Genomic DNA, 24809 nt, shown 5'->3' on the forward strand with positions numbered 1-24809 from the left:
ATCCCCACTGAGCAAACGGATATCCACGGGGCGGATCAGAACTGACCCTAAGGCCCCTTTCACACGGGGCGGATCAGTAAAGATCCGCCCCGTGAAGATCCGCTCGCTCAGCGGGGATCGCTCCGTTGTCCCCGCTGAGCCGGCTGCGGACAGGGCGGTCTCCGCACACTGTGCGGGGACCGCCCTGTCAGCTCTCCGCTCTCCTCTATGGGGATCGGACGAGCACGGACCGTCTGTCCGTGTTCATCCGATCCGCTCTGCAGACGGACAGAAAAATAGGATTTTCCTCCGTCTGCAGAATCGGACATTTGCGGAGGCGGACAATAGTGGGTGTCTGCGGATGCTCATCCGCAGACACCCGCTATCCCATAGGGATGAATGGATGTCCGTATTTCATCCGCAAACGGATGGATGAAATACGGACATATCATCCGCATGTGTGAAAGGGGCCTAAATGTGCATGCACATTAGAAGTAAACACTCTCTGAGGCCCCTTTCACACATGCTGACCGTACATTAGATCAGTTCAGTCACGTTTTTTATCATCAGTTGTTGTCAGTTTTCATTTCAGTTTTCATCCGTTTTTCATCAGTTTATGTCCTTCTTCATCCATTTTTTGTCAGTTTTTCATCAGTTTTTATCCGTTTATGTCCGTTTTTCATCCGTTTATGAGCGACTTCTACTTACCCTGAGGTAAGCCAGCCAGCCTTTCTGCTTATGTCCAGCATAATGTAGGGTTCCTTTCATTATTTGTTCTACTCTTCCCAGGTTTCTGGCATCTGGAGTATCCTATACGTCCCTAAACCACTACTTTTTGTTGGGAATCTCTACAATTTCTGAAATTGTGCACGACACCTGTCAAGCAATATGGGAGGAGCCTCGGTGTACTGCAATGCCTGTTCCAGATACATCTATGTGGCAAGAAATTGCAAATGGGTTTTGCAATAAGACCCAATTTCCTAATTGTGTTGGAGCCCTGGATGGGAAACACATCCGAATCCAGATGCCACCTGGATCTGGCTCACAATATTTTAACTATAAGAAATACTTCCTTGTGCTTATGGCAATCTGTGACAGTAATTATAAGTTTGTAGCTGTAGATATTGGGGCGTATGGATGTACTGCAGACTCAAGAGTGTTTACATCATCGAAAATAGTGAGAAGACTACTTGAGGGCCACTTCCATTTGCCATCAGACAAACCTCTTCCAGGAACTATGGGGCCAGATATGCCACATGTACTTGTAGCTGATGAGGCATTTGCACTTTCTATGAATCTCCTAAGGCCTTATGCCAGGCACAATCTAACTCCCCCCCAAAAAAATTTTAACTATCGGTTGAGTCGCGCAAGGCGACTTATTGAATGTACCTTTGGCATTTTGACCAGCAAGTGGCGCATATTCCATACAACAATTCAACTGAGCCTGAAGAATGCCGAACTAGCTATACAAGCATGTTGTGTCCTCCATAACATTATACGTGAAAAAGAAGGAATTACTGTTGAGGAAGAGATCGATTTACCTTCTGTACGGTTTACTGGACTGCGACCCAACAATTCAGTTGTTACCATGCGTGATACGTTTGCAAACTATTTCATGTCCCCAGAGGGAGAGGTTCCGTGGCAGTATCAACATGTGTAAAAACACTCACCAGGCACTTTATTGGGTATACCTTTGTTAGTACATGTTTGACCCCCTTTTGGTACCCTGCATTGTATTTGTTTTCCCACATAAACTGGAAATGCAATAGTTTTAAGAAATAATGCATTTTCATGTTAGCAGTATAGCAGTCTTGTAACTGCTATCAGTGTATAAAGCTTGTAGTTTTCATTCTCCTAGTGCCAAGATCAATCACCATTGACCCTATGACCATCACATTCTTTTGTATCAGTTGTTTTTGTGTTATATAGTGTACAATAAACACAATAAAATATTCCATACAGTCCATTATGTTTAATAATGTCAGTGACGACAACATAGAAACGCAAAAAAAAAATTCAAATCGACAACCATATTTCCAAAAATATATATAACCCAAAAAAACAAAAAATTGCTGCAGTGCAAACTGGGTGGCCAACTAGAATGGGGGAGGCAACAAAAAAAATGTTTTTTTTTTAAAGGTCTTGATAATAAGGACTGTGGGAAGTGGGATAGGGATTGGACGACTGGGGAGAACTAAGGTAAGAAGGGGCCGGGGAACTGGAGGGTGCCACTTGAGGTGGGGTTGCAAAATTTTGGGCAGTGGGGGCTGGAGCACGTTGGTGATGGGGAATAATGCCTGGGTGGTGATATGGATGGAGATAAGGATGCTGCGGAGCTTGCTCACCATATGGACGTTGAGGATGGGTAATAACTGGTGGCATGGGATCTCCAGATAGTGCAGCCCTTACGCACACACCAGTGAAATTGAAGATGGCCATGTGAACGTCCATTTTGCGTGCAGTCGGAACCTTTGAAAGGTGGTGATATAGGTTCTTCACAAAGCTTGCATCTTCATTATTGGGGTCTGCAAAAGGATCGTTGCTATCCGCCCGTCTCATTGCCGTCATCTCTTGCATAAAGGACAGCATAGCTCCATCCATGTCAGGCCTATGCTGTCCGTGTCGTTTGCTTCTGGAAGCAGTAGTAACAGAACGAATCTGAGGGTTGGAACATTTATTAGTACATTTTATTCTATCAACATTTCAAAATGGGACATTTTATATAGGATACTTACAGGCACACGTTGTGGCACACGTCTTTCAAGCGTGGCTGTAGATTGTGAAGATGGCATTTCCTCAGGAGCTTGCTCCCTACCACCAACTCCAATGTCTTCCTCTGCCGCAGGCTGGGTATCCACTGCACCCCCTTCCTCTTCTGTATCTGAAATGTTGCTGGTGGTACTGTAAAATATTTGTTAATAGATGGATTACAGGTGAGTACAGTAGAGTTATTACAATACATGGATCCATGTGTGTCATTAAAGTGGACCACTTATACATACAGGTAGGTGCAAGAAATATCCCCTAAACCTACACGGTTTGGAGATATTAGCAGAAAACCCGTAGACAACGGCGCCTAAACGTGCCGTTTCTGAAGACGCTTGTGCCATGACTGGTGGATCCCACGTGCATGACGTCATTGTGGCTAGGGCCAGTCACAGTACCGAAGCCATGATACACAGAAGTCACTCAGGGAGTGATGGCGGCAACGCAGGAGGGGAACGGGGACCACAGCGGGGGCTTCCATCACAGGTAAGTAATTCATAATGAGCTAGCATGCTTGTACTTTTCTGTACTTTTGTACTTCCTCTTTGGAGTATATCATTTTTTTTACTCGGCCAAATAATTTAATATAGGGGAGAAATAATGTATTTACTTACTTTCTTAAGTTCATAACACTTCTCAAGAAGTCCAGTGAATCAAAAAAGGGGCTTTTTTTTTTTGTTGATGGTCCTGCTCCGCTCCGGCTTTTTCTTGCCTCCTCCTTTAGCTCCCGTCTGTAGCGGTCTCTAAGGGATCTCCACCGTGTGATGATTTTATCACCTGTATAGGAACAGTAGACACAATGAACTGATAGAACTCCAACATGACAATTACATATAATATGAGGCCACGTGGCCTCGTGACCATGGGGCCACGTGACATGCCACATGAAATGCCATGTGACATGCCACATGAAATGCCACGTGACATGTCACGTGAAATGCCACGTGGCCACATGACATGCCACATGGCCACGTGACATGCCACATGGCCACATGACCACGTGACATGCCACATGGCCACGTGACATGCCACATGGCCACGTGACATGCCACATGGCCACGTGACATGCCACATGGCCACGTGACCATGTGACATGCCACATGGCCACGTGACATGCCACATGGCCACGTGACATGCCACATGGCCACGTGACCACGTGACATGCCATGCCATGAAATGCCATGTGTTTAACTATGCCAAGCCACAAACTGCTTACCACGTATCCGACGGTGCTTATTACTAAGCGACATCCAGTTTGGTGTGACCTCCTCAAAAATCTCCTCCCACTTCATGCTGGTGATATGGCGGTCACTGTACTCAGCACATGTTTTGTCCCATAAGCCAGGCCTGGCATGCACGAGCTGAATGAGCCTTTCATGGGAGACATCTCTGGCCATTTTTTCTCTTCTCTCCAGGCTGCTCTCCTCTCTCTCTCTCTTGGCAGGTCTCCGATCTCTTGGCAGGTCTCCTCTCTCTTGACACGTCTCTTCAAAACACACAGGTTCAGGCAGCTCTCTTTCTATACACTCTCCTCTCCTCTCTCCACTCTCTCCACTAGCAGCATGTGCTTGTACATGTGACTGACCACTACCTGGGTCAGAGGTCACCTGTACATTAATATATATTTTTTGCTCAAAAACGGATGTCCGCGGAACGGATCGTCCGCAAACGACCGTTTTACGTCCGTTCCGTTTTTTGGACGGAAGAGAAAATAGGGTTTTCTTCCGTTTGGAAAAACGGAGCTGAACGGAACGGACGTAAAATGGTCATTTGCGGATGGTCATCCGCAAACGTCCGCAATGCCATTGACATGCATTGTGCTCTGTTTTCGTCCGAAAACGGATGTAGGGAAAAACGGACGAACGGTCCGCACATGTGAAAGGGGCCTGAGACACGTTCAGCTTGGTTACTTCTAACTTCTAATTAGAAACAGCAGCAGATAACCTTGAACTAGATTGTAGTTCTTATCCATTTCAATTGGCGCCCAACGTGGGGCGCCAATTGAAATGGATAAGAACTACAATCTAGTTCAAGGTTATCTGCTGCTGTTTCTAATTAGAAAGTATAAATGTGCATGCACATTAGTAGTAAACACTCTCTGAGACACGTTCAGCTCGGTTACTTCGAACTTCTGATTTATTTTCTGGGTGGTGTTAATATTTTATACAGAAAGATACGTCATTGCTATGTCAGTCTAATTGGTACATCTTATTGGTTAAAATACAAGAGAAATGGAGAAACTTGATGCTTGAAGTTTGGTTGAAGCTGGTTCTGTTATCTCATATGCATTCTTCTTATGCGTGGGATGTAGGGAGTAGACGCCATCTTTAACTCCAAACAGAGAGCCAATCTGTATACTACATAATAAGTAAGGAGTTGCATAGAAACATGTATACACATAAGCAAATAGACATTTTCTGATTATCAGTATGTACATTAGATTCCTTCACACTGCCCCAACATGTTTTCTGAAGCAACTGGTTCAGCAAAACATGTAGAGGCAGTAACATGACCGCCATATCCGGATCTAACGGTTACGTCATTTCCGGTTGGACCGCACGCCGGCTCCCGAGAGCGGTGGCGAGGATATAATATACAGACTGATTGTACTGGTGCCGAAGACTGGGCACCTTAAAATGTGAGAGTTTATTTTATATCTTTGGGGACAGTTTTACCCTTTTAAATAAATACTACACAATGAGAATCTTCATTTTCTGGTGTGTATTGTTTGTCCCATTGAGAGCTACACACAGCATCCCTGGAGGTGGCGTAGAATGGTGGATCCATCATTATCTGGATCCACTGGATTAAGCACTTTTCACCTTACCTTTAATTTAGGGGGGTCATCATGTTGTGGTGAGTGCATTGGAGTGGCACAAGTGGTGGAAAACACACCGTCCGATGAGAAGAAATGGAGGCATCTATATTTTACGATAAGAGCACTTTTTTTCACACATTGGTGGATGGGACTTTATTCATTTATTTTGATTTCATTTTCTGGTTTTGTTGTTTGGTGGCAACATGAGAAGTGGTCCACAAGGTTTGGGAGTGTGTCTATGGGAATTTTTGACCATTCTTGTGAGGTCAGGCACTGATGTTGAACGAGAAGGCCTGGCTTGTTGTCTCGGCTCAAAGTCATCCCAAAGTTGTTCTTTCAGGTTGAGGTCAGGCCAGTCAAGTTCCTCCGCCCCAAACTCGCTCATCCATGTCTTTATGGACCTTGCTTTGTGCACTGGTGCGCAATCATGTTGGAACAGGAAGGGGTCATCCTCAAACTGTTCCCACAAAGTTGGGAGTATGAAATTGTCCAAAATGTCTTGTTATGCTGACGCCTTAAGCGTTCCCTTCACTGGAACTAAGGGGCCAAACCCAACCACTGAAACACAACCCCCACACCATAATTCCCACCTCCACCAACTGATTTGGACCAGAGCACAAAGCAAGGTCCATAAAGACATGGATGAGCGAGTTTGGGGTGGAGGAACTTGACTGGCATGCTTGAATTATTTAAGCATGCCAGTCAAGTTCCTCCACCCCAAACTCACTCATCCATGTCTTTATGGACCTTGCTTTGTGCACTGGTGCAAAGTCATGTTGGAACAGGAAGGGGCCGTCCCCAAACTGTTCCCACAAAGTTGGGAGTATGAAATTGTCCAAAATGTCTTGGTATGATGATGCCTTAAGAGTTCCCTTCACTGGAACTAAGGGGCCAAGCCCAACCCCTGAAAAGCAATGCCCCACCATAATCCCCCCTCCACTAAATGATTTGGACCAGTGCACAAAGCAAGGTCCATAAAGACATGGATGAGCGAGTTTGGGGTGGAGGAACTTGACTGGCATGCTTGAATAATAGTTCCTTCCTACAGCTGCAGGACTACATGTACCTGCTGGTCTGTGGAAATACAAGTGACAGATCAGCAGTAGCAGCAAAGCTGCTGATCTGTGACATTAACTATCTCATGTATCCTTAGAACAGTGATTCTCAACTAGGGTTCCGTTGGGGTTGCTAGGGGGTTCCTTCAGTATTGGACCATTTCTGCCTCTCGGATGTTCACACAACGACACCATTGATCTTTTTAACTATCTATAAGGAGGTAATTCTTCCCAATGACCACAAGTGTAAGGACCGTTCTTCCCACTGACCATCACACTAATGTATCATGAGTTGCAGATTTCAAATTTTTAGCAGGTGCTCCTCGAGACCGAAGAACTATTTCAAGGGTTCCTCTGTGTTGAGAAAGGCTGCCTTAGAATATCGATTGACACATGTGTGGATATAGAAAAATGAAAGTGGTCAGCGGCACTTTAAACGAGGCTAATCACTGTATAAAATCCCCTCCCCGCCGAGCGTACGCAGATGCGCGCACTCGGCTTCCGGGGGTTATACCGGGGATGATGCCCGCAGTTGCAGGCATCATCCCGGTACCGCTTTTCAGAGCCGGCGAACGGCTTTCCAGCCATAATAACCGATGTGGCTAAAAGCCGCTCGGCTGTTATGCCGGAGGAGCGGGAGGGGACGCCCCCCTCCCGCCGCTCTTACCGGGGCTCCCGTTCAATCGGGAGCCCCGATCGAAACACCCGCCGCGGCTAGGGAGAGACAAGGGGCTTCATTCCAGTCTCCTAATCGTAAACACAGAAGCGACGTCATGATGTCACTTCCCGTTTACTCGGCTGCCAATGGCGGCTGTTTTAAAAAAAAAAATACAGTATTCAGAATTGCAGAAAACGGCGATCTGAATACTTTGAAGTGTAAAGGGGGATTGGGGATCTTTTAGAGCCCCCGATCCCTCCATAAAGAGTACCTGTCACCACCTATTACTGTCATAAGGGATGTTTACATTCCTTGTGACAGCAATAAAAGTGATCAAAACATAAAAAAAAAAATATATATATATATAATTTATTAATTTTAAATTAAATAAGAAAAAAAATATTTTTTTTAAAGCGCCCCCCCGCCCCCGTCGCCGTGAGTTCGCGCAGCAAAGAAAACGCATACGGAAGTCGCGCCCACATATGTAAACGGTGTTCAAATCACACATGTGAGGTATTGCCGCGGTCGTCAGAGCGAGAGCAATAATTCTAGCACTAGACCTCCTCTGTAACTGTAACCTGGTAACTGGATTTTTTATTTTTTTTTTTAAAGCGTCGCCGATGGAGATTTTTAGGTACCGTAGTTTGTCATCATTCCACGAGTGCGCGCGATTATAAAGCGTGACGTGTTCGGTATCTATTTACTCGGCGTAACATTATTTTTCACATTATGCAAAAAAAATATAAAAATATTGGGCTAACTTTACTGTTTCCTTTTTTTAAAAATTCATGAAAGTGTCCCTTTTCCCAAAAAGTTGCGTTTAAAACACCGCTGCACAAAGACCGTGTGACATAAAATCGCTATTTTATTCTCTAGAGTCTCTGCTATATATATATATATATATATATATATATAAAATGTTTGGGGGTTCCAAGTAATTTTCTAGCAAAAAATATGGATTTTGACTTGTAAATGCCAAATGTCAAAAATAGCCTTAGTCATGAAAGGGTTAAAGTAAACATGTGGTATATAAAACACAGCGTTGCTTTTATGGGTTCCAACAAAAAAGGGGGGGATTTGAATGAGAGGTGTATACCAAGAAGCAGTCTTGGCAAAGAATGTTTTATTATAGCATGTGAAATTCGTGTATAACATACTGAAAAAAAAACACAAAAATCCATTTACAGAACCGCATACACGCAGGGCATGGTAATAGGCATATCATAAAGTGAAAACAAGTCCCGCACAACGTGGGCCACTGGAAGGGCTAAATGATGTTGGAAAGTCTACAGTAAAACAAAATAATCATCTGTATGGACATCATGCATCTATGTAAGCCTGACGCGTTTCGTTGGGGTATACCAACTCTTCAGGGGGCGGATGCAATGGTGATGTCAGCCGCATAGATGTGAACAGAGGATCAGAGCCGTTAAAAAGGTCTGGCATGGGAGCGGAGATAGAGAAACGTGGAGAAGCAGGGAGCAAGCAGAGAGCACTGTAGATTCACCAGGGTAAACGTGCTATTGTGAGTGATGGTGAGCCAAAACTTCTCGTTGGTTCACAACGAAATGGGGAACCAAAATCAGCAGGCGAATGCTTGCATATGAAGTGTTGCCAGAGAATGCAAGCATTTCACCTGCTGATTTTGGTTCCCCATTTCCTTGTGAACCAACAAGAAGTTTTGGCTCACCATCACCCACAAAAGCACATTTACCCTGGTGGATCTACAGTGCTCTCTGCTTGCTCCCTGCTTCTCCACGTTTCTCTACCTCCGCTCCCATACCAGACCTTTTTAACGGCTCTGATCCTCTGTTCACATCTATGCGGCTGACATCACCATTGCATCCGCCCCTGAAGAGTTGGTACACCCCAATGAAACGCGTCGGGCTTACATAGATGCATGATGTCCATACAGATGATTTTATGTCTCTTGTTTTACTCTAGACTTTCCAACATCATTCGGCCCTTCCAGTGGCCCACGTTGTGCAGGACTTGTTTTCACTTTATGATATGCCTATTACCTACCTAAATTCCTATTAGGAATGTTTGACCGTTCTTCCAGAAGCGCATTTGTGGGGTCAGGCACTGATGTTGGATGAGAAGGCCTGGCTCGCAGTCTTCCCTCTCAGTCATCCCAAAAGTGTTCTATCTGGTAGAGGTCAGGACTCTGTGCAGGCCAGTCAAGTTCCTCCATCCCAAACTCCCTCATCCGTGTCTTTATGGACCTTGCTTGCTCTATTAGACCCCAAATCTCTCCTGCGGCCTCCAATGGGGCAAATCAGGTAACCAGAGAGGAGGACCCCGAAGTGAGAAATCCTCGCCGGTTTCTGTTCCCGGCATCCCAGAGGGGGAGGAACGTCATCAGTTCCTCTATATCTGTGCAATGTCGCCCCCCCCCCCCCCGTGCTGGCTGTAGCGGTCCCGGGCTCCGTGGTCAGATGGATGAGGCTGGGACAGGCGGCAGTGCCAGGGCTTCTTTTGTCAGTAAAGCATTTCCCGCACTATAAACATGAAAAAGGACGCTCACTGGTATGAAATCTCTGGTGTCTAAGAAGGTTCTTTTTTATAGTGAAACATTTCCCGCACTCTGAACATGAAAAAGGACGCTCGCCCGTGTGAATCCTCTGGTGTCTCAGAAGTGTTCCTTTATCAGTGAAACACTTCCCGCACTCTGTACATGAATGAGGACGCTCACCCGTGTGACTTTTTTGGTGTATATTAAGTTTTCCTTTGTTGGTAAAACATTTCCCGCACTCTGAACATGAAAAAGGACGCTCCCCTGTGTGCGTTTTCTGGTGTAACAGAAGGTGATCAACCCTAGGAAAGCTTTTTCCGCACACTGAGCATGAAAAAGGACGCTCGCCCGTGTGACTTCTCTGGTGTACATGAAGGCTCCCTTTCTGAGTGAAACATTTTCCGCACTCTGAACATGAAAAAGGACGCTCCCCCGTGTGAGTTCGCTGGTGTCTAAGAAGTGTTCCTTTATCAATGAAACATTTCCCGCACTCTGTACATGAAAAAGGACGCTCACTCGTGTGAGTTCTCTGGTGCCTAAGAAGTTTTCCTTTATCGGTGAAACACTTTCCGCACTCTGTACATGAATGGGGACACTCATCCGTGTGAATTATTTGGTGTCTACGTAGTCCTCCTTCATTAGTGAAACATTTCCCGCACACTGTACAAGAATGAGGACGCTCATCCATGTGACTTCTTTGGTGTATATGAAGTACTCTTTTGTCAATAAAACATTTCCCGCACATTGAACATGAAAAAGGACGCTCCCCTGTGTGTATTCTCTGGTGTATAAGAAGTCTGTTGTTCTCAGCAAAACATTTCCCGCACTCTGAACAAGAAAAAGGACGCTCACCCGTATGACGTCTCTTGTGTAGCAGAAGGTGATCAACCCTAAGAAAGCATTTCCCGCACTCTGAACAAGCAAAAGGACGCTCACCGGTGTGACTTCTCTGGTGTTTAACAAGATCTTCTTTCACAGCGAAACATTTCCCACACTCTGAACATGAATAAGGACGCTCACCGGTATGAACTGACTGGTGTCTATTAAGGCCCGTTTTCGTAGTGAAACACTTCCCGCACTCGGAACATGAAAAGGGACGCTCACCTGTGTGACTTTTCTGGTGTCCAAGAAGTTTTCCTTTATTACTGAAACATTTCCCGCACTCTGAACATGAAAAAGGACGCACGCCCGTGTGAATTCTCTGGTGTGTACGAAGACTCCCCATCCTAATGAAACATTTCCCGCACTCTGAACATGAAAAAGGACGCTCTCCCGTGTGAATGCTTAGGTGTCTAACAAGTGTTCCTTTGTCAGAAAAACATTTCTCACATTCTGAACATGAAAAAGGACGCTCCCCCGTGTGAATTCTCAGGTGTGCACGAAGAACTCCCATCCTAATGAAACATTTCCCGCACTCTGGACATGAAAAGGGACGCTCTCCCGTGTGAACGCTTAGGTGTCTAACAAGTGTTCCTTTGGTAGCAAAACACTTTCCGCACTCGGAACATGTGAAAGGACGTTCTCCCACGTGACCCTTATTATATAAAGAAGACTCCTTGGATTTGGATTGATGTGTTGATTGATCGGCACTGTGAGAACTTAGATGGACATCTGATGTCATAGTATGGGATTTATGAGAAGATCCCTCAGGATTAGAAGGATCCATTGATCTTAGATGGACCTCTGATGTCATAGTATGGAATTTATCAGAAGGTTCCTCAGGATTAGAAGGATCCATTGATCTTAGATGGACCTCTGATGTCATAGTATGGGATTTATGAGAAGATCCCTCAGGATTAGAAGGATCCATTGATCTTAGATGGACCTCTGATGTCATAGTATGGGATTTATGAGAAGATCCCTCAGGATTAGAAGGATCCATTGATCTTAGATGGACATCTGATGTCATAGTATGGAATTTATCAGAAGGTTCCTCAGGATTAGAAGGATCCATTGATCTTAGATGGACCTCTGATGTCATAGTATGGGATTTATGAGAAGATCCCTCAGGATTAGAAGGATCCATTGATCTTAGATGGACCTCTGATGTCATAGTATGGGATTTATGAGAAGATCCCTCAGGATTAGAAGGATCCATTGATCTTAGATGGACCTCTGATGTCATAGTATGGGATTTATGAGAAGATCCCTCAGGATTAGAAGGATCCATTGAACTTAGATGGACATCTGAAGTCATAGTATGGGATTTCTCAGAAGATCCCTCAGGATTAGAAGGATCCATTGAATTTAGATGGACCTCTGATGTCATAGTATGGGATTTCTCAGAAGGTTCCTCAGGATTAGAAGGACCCATTGATCCCTCCAGATGGTGAGGTCTGTGATGTGCGGTTGGAGTAAAGGGATCTTCTCCTGGAGAACATGGTGTGATGTCATCATCTTCTGCCTTGAATTCATGTGGTAAATTCGAATCACCATCTGAGGTATTCAGAATAAAGCATCCATCTGTAAGAAAACCAATCATGAACCACTTGAAGACCCGGCCTTTTCTAAATCAGTTTTCCTTTGCTAGAAATTCACTTAGAACCCCAAACACACCTACATATATATATATATATATATATATTTATTTATATATAAATTTTAGCAGAGACCCTAGAGAATAAAATTGGAAAAAATTATACTTTAATGATTTAAAAAAACCACAATATATACCCCATTTTTCTTTGTATAATGTGAAAGATGATGTTACACCGAGTAAATAGATACCTAACATGTCACAGTTTAAAATCGCGCGGAATGGCGTGGAATGGCGACAAAATACAGAACTTAAAAATCTCCATAGGCGATGCTTTAAATTTTTTTACAGGTTACCATTTTAGAGCTACAGAGGAGATCTGTTCTGAGAATTATTGCCTCAGCTCTGACGATCGCGGCGATACCGCACATGTGTGGTTTCAATGCCGTTTACATATGTGTGCGCAGCCTACGTATGCAAGGGATGGGGGGCGCTTTACTATTTTTTTTTATTATTGTTTACTTATTTTTACGCTTTCCCTTTAAAAAAAAATGTTTTGATCACTTTTATTCCTATTACAAGGAATGTAAACAACTTGTGTAATATAAATAAGGATGACCGGTCCTCTTCATGGAGAGATCTGGGGTCAGAATTTTTTTTTCTTTTAATATTCTGCTTTTGAAAAAAAGATTACTTTTTATTTATTTATTTTTACACTCCCACCCCCCCCTCTTCATCACTTTTATAAGAAATGTAAACACCCCTTGTAATATAAATAAAGATGACAGGTCCTCTTCATGGAGAGATCTGGGGTCAGAATTTTTTTTTCTTTTAATATTCTGCTTTTGAAAAAAAGATTACTTTTTATTTATTTATTTTTACACTCCCACCCCCCCCCTCTTCATCACTTTTATAAGAAATGTAAACACCCCTTGTAATATAAATAAAGATGACAGGTCCTCTTCATGGAGAGATCTGGGGTCAGAATTTTTTTTTCTTTTAATATTCTGCTTTTGAAAAAAAGATTACTTTTTATTTATTTATTTTTACACTCCCACCCCCCCCTCTTCATCACTTTTATAAGAAATGTAAACACCCCTTGTAATATAAATAAAGATGACAGGTCCTCTTCATGGAGAGATCTGGGGTCAGAATTTTTTTTTCTTTTAATATTCTGCTTTTGAAAAAAAGATTACTTTTTATTTATTTATTTTTACACCTCCCCCCCCCCCTTTTTAGCACTTTTATAAGAAATGTAAACACCCCTTGTAATATAAATAAAGATGACCGGTCCTCTTCATGGAGAGATCTGGGGTCAGAATTTTTTTTTTCTTTTAATATTCTGCTTTTGAAAAAAATATTACTTTTTATTTATTTATTTTTACACTCCCCCCCCCTTTTTATCACTTTTATAAGAAATGTAAACACCCCTTGTAATATAAATAAAGATGACAGGTCCTCTTCATGGAGAGATCTGGGGTCAGAATTTTTTTTTTCTTTTAATATTCTGCTTTTGAAAAAAAGATTACTTTTTATTTATTTATTTTTACACTCCCCCCCCCCTTTTTATCACTTTTATAAGAAATGTAAACACCCCTTGTAATATAAATAAGGATGACTGGTCCTCTTCATGGAGAGATCTGGGGTCAAAAAGACTCCAAATTTCTCCTATACCTTTCATTTTGATTTTCTACATTGCCCCCCACTTTTACTTTTATTCTTTTATTCCTATTACATGGAATGTAAACATCCCTTGTAATATAAATAAGGATGACCGGTCCTCTTCATGGAAAGATCTGGGGTCAAAAAGACCCCACATCTCTCCTTTACCTTTAAAAGCAAAATCTTTTTTTTTTTTATCTTTTACTTTAGAAAAAAAAGGTACCTTTTAGTTTTTTATTTCTACACCGTTCCCCCCCCCCCCCTTTTTTTTGATCACTTTTATTCCTTTTACAAGAAATTAAAATATCTCTGGTAATAGAATGACAGGTTATTGAGACATCTGGGGTCAGAAAATCCCCATTTCTCTTCATTACCTTTAATTTTGATTTTCTACACTGCCCCCCCCCCCCTTTTTTTATCACTTTTATTCCTTCTAAAAGAAATTTAAACATCCCTTGTAATATAAATAAGGATGACCGGTCCTCTTCATGGAGAGATCTGGGGTCAGAATTGTTTTCTTTTTTCTTTTAATCTTCTGCTTTTGAAAAAAAAATTACTTTTTATTTTTTTATTTTTTTACACCCCCCCCCCCCCCAACCTTTTTTTATCACTTTTATTCCTTTTAAAAGAAATGTAAACATTTCTTGTAATATAAATAAGGATGACCGGTCCTCTTCATGGAGAGATCTGGGGTCAGAATTTTTTTCTTTTAATCTTCTGCTTTTGAAAAAAATATTACTTTTTATTTATTTATTTTTACACCCCCCCCCCCCACCTTTTTTTATCACTTTTATTCCTTTTAAAAGAAATGTAAACATCCCTTGTAATATAAATAAGGATGACCGGTCCTCTTCATGGAGAGATCTGGGGTCAGAATTTTTTTCTTTTAATCTTCTGCTTTTGAAAAAAATATTACTTTTTATTTATTTATTTTTACACCCCCCCCCCCCCCCACCTTTTTTTATCACTTTTATTCCTTTTAAAAGAAATGTAAACATCCCTTGTAATATAAATAAGGATGACCGGTCCTCTTCATGGAGAGATCTGGGGTCAGAATTTTTTTCTTTTAATCTTCTGCTTTTGAAAAAAATATTACTTTTTATTTATTTATTTTTACACCCCCCCCCCCCCACCTTTTTTTATCACTTTTATTCCTTTTAAAAGAAATGTAAACATTTCTTGTAATATAAATAAGGATGACCGGTCCTCTTCTTGGAGAGATCTGGGGTCAGAATTTTTTTTTTCTTTTAATCTTCTGCTTTTGAAAAAAAGATTACTGTCCCTTTGCCCTTCTATCCACTTATTAATGACCCCCCCAGGTACACTCGGATGGCCCCCTAAACATACTCTCCCTTAATGTTAAGGGACCTAACTCTCCGAATAAGAGGGTCAAGGCCTTCCGTACCTTTGCTTCCCTGAAGGCGGATGTTGTCGCCCTCCAGGAGACCCATTTTTCTGCCCGTAACACCCCTAAATTTTTTGGCTCTCGTTACCCTTTAGTTTATACTGCTTCTGCTGAATCTAAACACAGGGGTGTCCTACTGGCCTTCCACCAATCCTTACCCTTCACTGTTACTTCAGAAATTAAAGATCCTGCTGGCCGTTATCTTATCCTAACAGGCTTACTACAAGAGGTGGAAACTACCTTTGCCTCCTACTATGCCCCTAATGTTAATACAATCCCTTTTTTCTCCCATCTTCTGAGGGTGATTAAGTCCCATGTTAAGGGTACCTTAATTATGTGCGGTGACTCTAATTTGATACTTCACCCGCATCTTGACAGATCACCCTACTCCCCAGGTCATTACTCCCCTTCATCACAATTACGTAGCCTCCTACAACAACACTCCTTGCTGGACACTTGGAGGGAGTGTAACCCGCTGAAGAAAAACTACACTTACTATTCCTATCCGCACAACTCTTTCTCCAGTATTGACCATATCCTTGTCCCAATCGCCTCCTCTCCACTCTTGCTGCATTCCATTATACACCCCATTACATGGTCGGACCACTGTGCTGTGATTACCACGCTCTCTTCACTAATACCCCGCCCTGACGCCGAAACTTGGTGCATGAATGAAGCCCTCCTAACAAATCAGTCCTATTGCCTAGACATCCAATCGGCACTTAACGACTATCTTTCACATACCGTATATACTCGAGTATAAGCCGAGATTTTCAGCCTCTTTTTTGAGGCTGAAAGTGCCCCCCTCGGCTTATACTCGAGTCACCGCTGTCTGACTGGCCGAACAGCGTGTCGAGCAGACAGACAGCGGCCATTCTACCTTTCAAAAGCCGCGCCTCCGGCTCCGCCTCCGCCTGTGATAGGCGGAACACTCAATTTCCCAGCAGTCAGTGTTCCGCCTATCACGGACATCGGCTCATCCTCGGATGAGCCGATGTCCGTGATAGGCGGAACACTGACTGCTGGGAAATTGAGTGTTCCGCCTATCACAGGCGGAGGCGGAGCCGGAGGCGCGGCTTTTGAACAGGGGAATGGCCGCCAGGGCGCCGACGAAGAGCGGCGATCCTGGCATGGGACGACACGGAGGCTCGGGACGGGACGACACGGAGGCTCGGGACGGGACGACACGGAGGCTCGGGACGGGACCGGACGGAGGCTCGGGGCACAGGTAGGCTGGACACACAAGGCTGCACGGACACACACACACACACACACACACACACACACACACACACACACACACACACACACACACACACACACGGATGGACACACACACACACACAGGGATGGATGGATGGATGGACACACACACACACACACAGGGATGGATGGATGGATGGACACACACACACACACACACACACAGGGATGGATGGATGGATGGACGCACACACACACAGGGATGAATGGATGGACACACACACAGGGATGGATGGATGGACACACACACAGGGATGGATGGATGGACACACACACAGGGATGGACGGACACACAGGGATGGACGGACACAGAGGGATGGACGGACACACACAGGGATGGACAGGCATATCTCACCCTCGGCTTATACACGAGTCAATAGGTTTCCCAGTTTTTTGGGGGTAAATTGGGGGCCTCGGCTTATACTCGGGTCGGCCTATACTCGAGTATATACGGTAACTCGGTACCTGATGTTTCGTCGACCCTCCTCTGGGAAGCCCACAAGCCTGTGGTTAGGGGTACTTGTATTTCTGTTGCTACCCACCTTAAGCGGGAGAAGAAAACCACACTCCGACAGCTGGAGTCTGACTTTCAACACCTGTTCTTACAATTTCAGGCATCCCCCTCTAATATCAATAAACAATTACTAGAGAAAACCAGACTGGAACTTGACCTTCTTTTGGCTGAATCTGCGGAAAAATCTATCCGCCGGTCTGGCCACAAGATATACACCAAGGCCAACAAACCAGATACTTTTTTTGGCACTCCGCCTCAGACGACCAGTCCATAACTACACTCCGGTTAAGCTTCGACTGGCTAATGGTAACCACACCAGTAACCCTGTTAAAGTCCTTTCTGAATTTCGTAAGCATCTAGCTGGTTTATATAAAGGACAGGGATCCTTTCCCTCCCGGGAGGCGGAAACATTATTTCGGGACTTACCCATAACCTAAGTTGCCTGACGCCAGTTGAGAGTCTATCGACAAACCAATTTCGGTCGATGAGGTACTCGGAGCTATTAAAACACTCAAACCCCACAAGCGCCCTGGTCCAGATGGCCTTCCCGGCTTATACTATAAAAAGTTTGCAACCACTCTGGCCCCACTCCTTGCCAACTCTTTTAACGCCTTACTAAAACAACAATCCCTCGGTCGTGACTCTTTGACTGCCATCATTGCTATGATCCCCAAACCCAACACCGATCACACCATATGTTCCAATTATAGGCCCATTTCCCTTTTAAATGTGGATGTGAAAATCCTAGCTAAAGTCCTTGCTCTGCGGCTAAACCCGATAATAGGTCACTTGATTCACAAAGACCAGGTGGGCTTCATCCCCAGGCGTCAAGCCAGTGATAACATACGCCGAATCGTCCTTCTACAGCACATAGCCAAAACCCGCAAGATTCCCATGCATCTCCTATCGCTCGACATCAAGAAAGCCTTTGAAACAGTCTCCTGGCCCTATCTTCACTATATTTTAGGACGTTGGGGCTTTGGCCCCAACTTTCTACATTGGATTAACTCATTATATACTCACCCACAAGCTTTCATAAAATACTCCGGTTTTAGTTCCGAATACTTCCCCATCCGTAGGGGAACGAGGCAGGGTTGTCCCTTATCCCCTCTATTATTTGCCCTAGTAATCGAACCCCTTGCTGCTCTCATTAGATCGAACCCTAACATCCATGGTCTAGACATAGCCTCCACGTCCCACAAACTTTGTCTCTTTGCCGACGATGCCTTACTATTCGTCACTTCCCCACACATTTCCCTGCCCAATCTTCTACAACTCCTTTCCCAGTTTGCTAAGATTTCAGGTCTGGAAGTTAATCAAGCGAAATCCGAAGCCCTTAATGTGTCCCTTCCCATGACCGACCTTCAACTCATACAGACGAACTTCCCTTTCCAATGGTCCACCGCCTCGATCCCTTACTTAGGAATTTAATTAACCAGTGACCCCATCCAATTGTTCCATTCTAACTATACCTCAATGCTGAAATACCTGTCCTCCCTACTTACTACTTGGCTGCCCCTCCACGTGTCCTGGCTTGGTCGCATAGCAGCTGTAAAAATGTCCCTATTACCTAAACTGCTTTACTTGTACAGGGTCCTCCCGGTCACCGTTCCGCCCTACTTCCATAGAGTGATTCAGAGCAGGGTTTATAAATATATCTGGGGTTCTAAGATCCCACGCATCTCCAGATCTACCCTGCTCCGTAGTAAACTTAATGGGGGCCTGGGAGTCCCTAATTTTCATCAGTATTACCATGCTGCTCAACTTGCACAACTCACTCTCTATCACGCAAGGACTGAGATTCCCCTATGGGTCGTCCTTGAGGCAATGGATGTCCATCCAGTCTCTATCTCTAATCTCCTGTGGCTCCCTGCTCATGCCCGAGGCCCCTTATCTAACCCTTTGACCCAGCACTCCCTTAAAATCTGGGACAAACTGAGTAAACCGTTTCAATTACTCTCCCCACATTCACCTTTACTTTCCTTATTTGGCCAACTGCTCTTTTACCCTGCCTTTACCCAGCCTGCCTCTTTCCAGACGTGGTCTCGGGCCGGTCTGGAACGTATTCGCGATTTCATCTCCAATGGCACTCTCAAACCCTTCCCAGTCCTCCAGTCACAGTTGAACATCCCCCCACGGGAACACTTCCGATATATTCAAATCACCCATTTTATTCGTACGCTCTTGGGCCCTCACAGAGTCTCCAATAAGCTATCTATGTTTGAGAACATATGTGACTCTGATCCACATGCCCCAGGTATCATCTCCAATCTTTACGCTCATCTCACATCCCTTCCTTCCTCACTTCCATCGTACGCTTCGGCCTGGTCTACGGACCTGTCCCTCAATTTGGATGCAGGCGATTGGGCAGAGATATGGGCAACCACTAAAATAACATCACAGAATGTGATCGCGCTGGAGGCCAGCTATAAGGTTCTCATGAGATGGTACCTCGTCCCGACCAGGATCGCTAGATACACCCCAGCCCACTCCCCGAACTGCTTTCGCGGTTGTGATTCCAGGGGTACACACCTCCACATATGGTGGACATGCCCGGTAGTAGCACACTTTTGGGGACTCATATTTCAAATGGCCTCTCTCCTGTTCAACACTACCCTCATTCCTGACCCGGCCCTTGCCTTACTTAATCTCCCTCCTCCCACTTTGTCTAGGGCGCAATTGCGTCTCCTTACTCAACTTACCACGGCCGCCAAGCAGACCATAGCGAAGGCTTGGAGGACACCACTGTTGCATATTGCGGAAGTCAAATGTAGGATAACCCAAGCCATGATCCACAGTAAAATTGAAGCTACAATTTTGGACAAAATTCCCCAACACCTCAAAATTTGGCGCCCTTGGGCAGATCACTACCTCCCCCACGACTTTGATAAACACCTCCTGGAGCCTTGATTCTGTGATGTTCTGCTTTTTTAATATTTAATTTTTTCTTTTAGGACCAGGGGATTGGGCTGTTCTCAGCCCCCTAGGCACCCGTGGACCACCTGGCCGGAACTAGCTCCCCTTTTCTTTTACCCCACCTTCTTTCTCCATCTTTTCCTTCACTCCACTCTCCCCTTTCTCTTTCCGCTCCTCTTTCCCCCTTTCCTTATCTCACTTCTATTTCTTACCCTTCTTTTCCCATTCCTTAAAATTTGTTGATGATGTAGCACTTATTTCTTCTTACATCTCCGTTACTGTTGCCCAGCTTGCTCAGGCAGAGTCTCTCCTCTCATTGGCTGACCCAATCATTTCTGAGCCTATAATCTAGTGACATCAACATTCTCATTGTTTTATTTTCTTTTTTGATATGCGATTCTATTGTATGCCAAAATGCAAATCACTCTGTGTGCACTAGTGCACATTTCCTCTATTCTCCTTTATCTCCTTCTGCAACAGCTCTGCTACCAATGTCTGTTCCTTGCAAACGATTGTAACAGTGACTATACCATTTGTACTTTTTGCTTGTTGTCAATAGAATTATTTGAACTGAAAAAAAGATTACTTTTTATTTATTTTTACACCCCCCCCCCACCTTTTTTTATCACTTTTATTCCTTTTAAAAGAAATGTAAACATCCCTTGTAATATAAATAAGGATGGCCGGTCCTCTTCATGGAGAGATCAGGGGTCAGAATTTTTTTTTTCTTTAAATCTTCTGCTTTTGAAAAAAAGATTACTTTTTATTTATTTATTTTTACACCCCCCCCCCCCCTCCCCACCACCTTTTTTTTATCACTTTTATTCCTTTCAAAAGAAATGTAAAACATCCCTTGTAATATAAATAAGGATGACCGGTCCTCTTCATGGAGAGATCTGGGGTCAGAATTGTTTTCTTTTTTCTTTTAATCTTCTGCTTTTGAAAAAAAGATTACTTTTTATTTTTTTATTTTTTTACACCCCCCCCCCCCCACCTTTTTTATCACTTTTATTCCTTTCAAAAGAAATGTAAACATCCCTTGTAATATAAATAAGGATGGCCGGTCCTCTTCATGGAGAGATCAGGGGTCAGAATTTTTTTTTTCTTTAAATCTTCTGCTTTTGAAAAAAAGATTACTTTTTTATTTATTTATTTTTACACCCCCCCCCCCCTCCCCACCACCTTTTTTTTATCACTTTTATTCCTTTCAAAAGAAATGTAAAACATCCCTTGTAATATAAATAAGGATGACCGGTCCTCTTCATGGAGAGATCTGGGGTCAGAATTGTTTTCTTTTTTCTTTTAATCTTCTGCTTTTGAAAAAAATATTACTTTTTATTTTTTTACACCCCCCCCCCCCCACCTTTTTTATCACTTTTATTCCTTTCAAAAGAAATGTAAACATCCCTTGTAATATAAATAAGGATGACCGGTCCTCTTCATGGAGAGATCTGGGGTCAGAATTTTTTTCTTTTAATCTTCTGCTTTTGAAAAAAAGATTACTTTTTATTTATTTATTTTTACACCCCCCTCCCCCACCTTTTTTTATCACTGTTATTCCTTTTAAAAGAAATGTAAACATTCCTTGTAATATAAATAAGGATGACCGGTCCTCTTCATGGAAAGATCAGGGGTCAGAATTTTTTTTTTCTTTAAATCTTCTGCTTTTGAAAAAAAGATTACTTTTTATTTATTTATTTTTACACCCCCCCCCCCTTTTTTTAATCACTTTTATTCCTTTTAAAAGAAATGTAAACATCCCTTGTAATATAAATAAGGATGACCGGTCCTCTTCATGGAGAGATCTGGGGTCAGAATTTTTTTCTTTTAATCTTCTGCTTTTGAAAAAAAGATTACTTTTTATTTATTTATTTTTACACCCCCCCCCCCACCTTTTTTTATCACTGTTATTCCTTTTAAAAGAAATGTAAACATTCCTTGTAATATAAATAAGGATGACCGGTCCTCTTCATGGAGAGATCTGGGGTCAGAATTTTTTTTTTCTTTAAATCTTCTGCTTTTGAAAAAAAGATTACTTTTTATTTATTTATTTTTACACCCCCCCCCCCTTTTTTTAATCACTTTTATTCCTTTTAAAAGAAATGTAAACATTCCTTGTAATATAAATAAGGATGACCGGTCCTCTTCATGGAGAGATCTGGGGTCAAAAAGACCCCACATTTCTCCTTTACCTTTAAAAGCTAAATATTTTGCTTTAGAAAAACAAGTACTTTTTTTGTTTTTTAGTTCTACACTGTCACCCCCCCCCCTTTTTTTAACACTTTTATTATGCCACCTAGGGTAGCCGCCCCCCCCCCCTCCCCCTTTGTCCTGGCTTTGCCACCCAGGTCAGGTACCGCTTATGCCCACCCCTGTGCCAGCTTTACAAACGGCCTATTTCCGGCACACACTTGCCTGGCTTTGGTCAGCAGAGATGTGGTATTCTTAGTAATGGAGGAGGTCCAATAGTAGAGGGGCTCCCATTTAAATGGTAAGTCAGTATAATAACTGACTATTATTATAATATGTATTGATATCATGATCGGGAGGTACCACTGTGTAGGGGACACAAATGTAACACAAGGTATGTACTGTATCTGTCCCAGGGCATTCAATTTGTAGGCATGGATGAAGATGGATCATAAGGCTGGAGATGAAGAAGTTGGGAAATTTGCCCCAGCCTAACAATGTAAACACATATTTTATACTCATATAATTATAGAAAAATGTGAAGAGTTTCGGCATTTAGTGTTTATGACTCACTTGTGTCCTCATGTAGAGAAGGTTCCTCCTGTTTACTTCCCATAATCCTCTCCCCCTCCTCCATAGACTGCTGATCTCCACTCACCAACCTCTCTTCTTCTTCTTCCTCTTTAACCTCAACTTTGAGGTCTTTCCGTTCTTCACCCTAAACCCCAAATATGATAGAAAAGGAACAAGAGATTACATAGAAGAATGTCCTCTCATATCTTCGAGTCCCTTTTCCCCCGTCCCATCTACCTGGTCATTCTCCGGACAGTTGTGATCTTCCTGGGTGGAATCCCGGGAATGCAGAGGAACTCTCTCCTCCATAGACCACTGATCTCCACTCACCAACCTCTCTTCTTCTTCCTCTTTAGGCCGGGTTCACACCGCTGCGATGCGGGAACGCCGCGAATCCGCTGCGTTTTCCCGCATCGCATTACTCCCGCCGGCAGTTCACACTGCCCTATGCGGACGGCTGGGAGTGTCAATGATATGTTAATGACACCCCCAGATCCGTCCGCATATCGCAGTGCGATCTGCCGACTCGCACAGGAATCGGATCGCATGGTGTGAACCCCCATGCGATCCGATTCTGTTGCGGACCAAAAAAAGGGTCCCGTGCGAGTTTGCTGCGGGAGCGATGCGAATTCAGCCATACTATCTGTATGGCTGAACTCGCATCGCTACGGAGATCGGATGTGATTTGCGGTGCGAATCACATCCGGATCTCCCCCCGCAGCAGTGTGAACCCAGCCTTAATCTCAACTTTGATGTCTTTCCGTTCTTCACCCTAAACCCCGAAGATGATAGAAAAGGAACAAGAGATTACATAGAAGAATGTCCTCTCATATCTTCGAGTCCCTTTTCCCCCGTCCCATCTACCTGGTCATTCTCCGGACAGTTGTGATCTTCCTGGGTGGAATCCCGGGAATGCAGAGGACCTGCCTCCTCCATAGACTGCTGATCTCCACTCACCAACATCTCTTCTTCTTCCTCTTTAATCTCAACTTTGATGTATTGACGTTCTTCACACTAAACCCCAAAGATGAGAGAATATACTTATTAAAAGTAAAAAAATTACATAGACAAATGTCCCGTCAGAGGTTCCAATGATTTTTTAGGTCTACGTGCTCAGCTTCATCTACCTGATGATGGTGGGGGATGGTGTGACCTTCCTGTGTGGAATCCCGGGAATACAGAGGACGGGGACATCTCTCTGGTGGGTTCCCATTACTGGATCCATCTGTAGGAAACACACACACTGACTGAATACTAGACATGTGCAAAAGGAAAAAATTTGTTTAGTTTCGTTTCGTTTTAATTTGTTAATTCATTAATTTCGTTTAGTTATATTCGTTAACTTCCTTAAATTCGTTTTCGGATTTCGTTTAGATTTCGTTCGGCCACATTCGAAAATATTTCAACCAAATTCGAAAATATTTCTAGTGGATTCGAAATTATTTTAACTGCATTCAAAATTATTTCAACATGTTTCGACATTATTTCAACCACATTCGAAAATATTTTGTGACCCGAATTTAGGGCCATGTATCTCGGGATCACTTGGTGCTAGAAACTCCAAATTTGGATATGTTATAGTGCTAGTACTATTGTGTTTGCATACCAAATTTGGGGTTTCTAGCTATAAATGACGCCGAGATATGTGGCCCCAAAATCGGGTCACAAAATGTCATTCTCTGCTCTAATAACTAATAACATTTTGCGACCCGAATTTGGGGCCACATATCTCGGGGTCACTTATAGCTAGAAATTTGGTATGCAAACACAATAATACTAGCACTATAACATATCCAGATTTGGAGTTTCTAGCACCAAGTGACCCCGAGATACATGGCCCTAAAGTCGGGTCACAAAATATTTTCGAATGCGGTTGAAATAATGTCGAATCATGTTGAAATAATTTCGAATGCAGTTAAAATAATTTCGAATCATGTCGAATTCATTCGTTATATTTCTTTCGTATTCGTTGTAATTTGTTATTTTTTTATTCGGACATTCGGATGCATCCGAATGTCC

At 43.3% G+C, this 24809-nt stretch overlaps 2 protein-coding genes across 2 annotated transcripts in view; both read right to left on the bottom strand.

The window, feature by feature from the left end:
* Window positions 1-1931: 1931 nt before the first annotated feature.
* On the bottom strand, window positions 1932-4700 carry LOC143955838 (uncharacterized). Its single transcript, XM_077465958.1, has 4 exons — window positions 3962-4700; window positions 3360-3522; window positions 2715-2880; window positions 1932-2637 (listed from the first exon to the last, which is right to left on the bottom strand). Exons 1-4 carry the CDS (start codon window positions 4140-4142, stop codon window positions 2113-2115), a joined length of 1035 nt encoding a protein of 344 aa, XP_077322084.1. The 5' UTR covers window positions 4143-4700; the 3' UTR covers window positions 1932-2112.
* Window positions 4701-9280: 4580 nt separating this feature from the next.
* LOC143955499 (uncharacterized) overlaps window positions 9281-24809 on the bottom strand; it is a 31401-nt gene continuing 15872 nt past the window's right edge. Inside the window, 7 exon segments of the mRNA XM_077465536.1 lie at window positions 9281-9794; window positions 9796-12254; window positions 22791-22935; window positions 23028-23142; window positions 23528-23562; window positions 23655-23804; window positions 23918-24013. Of these exon segments, the coding sequence (XP_077321662.1) occupies window positions 9711-9794; window positions 9796-12254; window positions 22791-22935; window positions 23028-23142; window positions 23528-23562; window positions 23655-23804; window positions 23918-24013 (3084 nt within the window). The 3' untranslated portion in view covers window positions 9281-9710.

Source organism: Lithobates pipiens, unplaced genomic scaffold (assembly GCF_037356315.1).
Source record: "Lithobates pipiens isolate NorthernLeopardFrog02 unplaced genomic scaffold, aLitPip1_a1.2 Scaffold_35, whole genome shotgun sequence".
Classification (NCBI taxonomy): domain Eukaryota; kingdom Metazoa; phylum Chordata; class Amphibia; order Anura; family Ranidae; genus Lithobates; species Lithobates pipiens.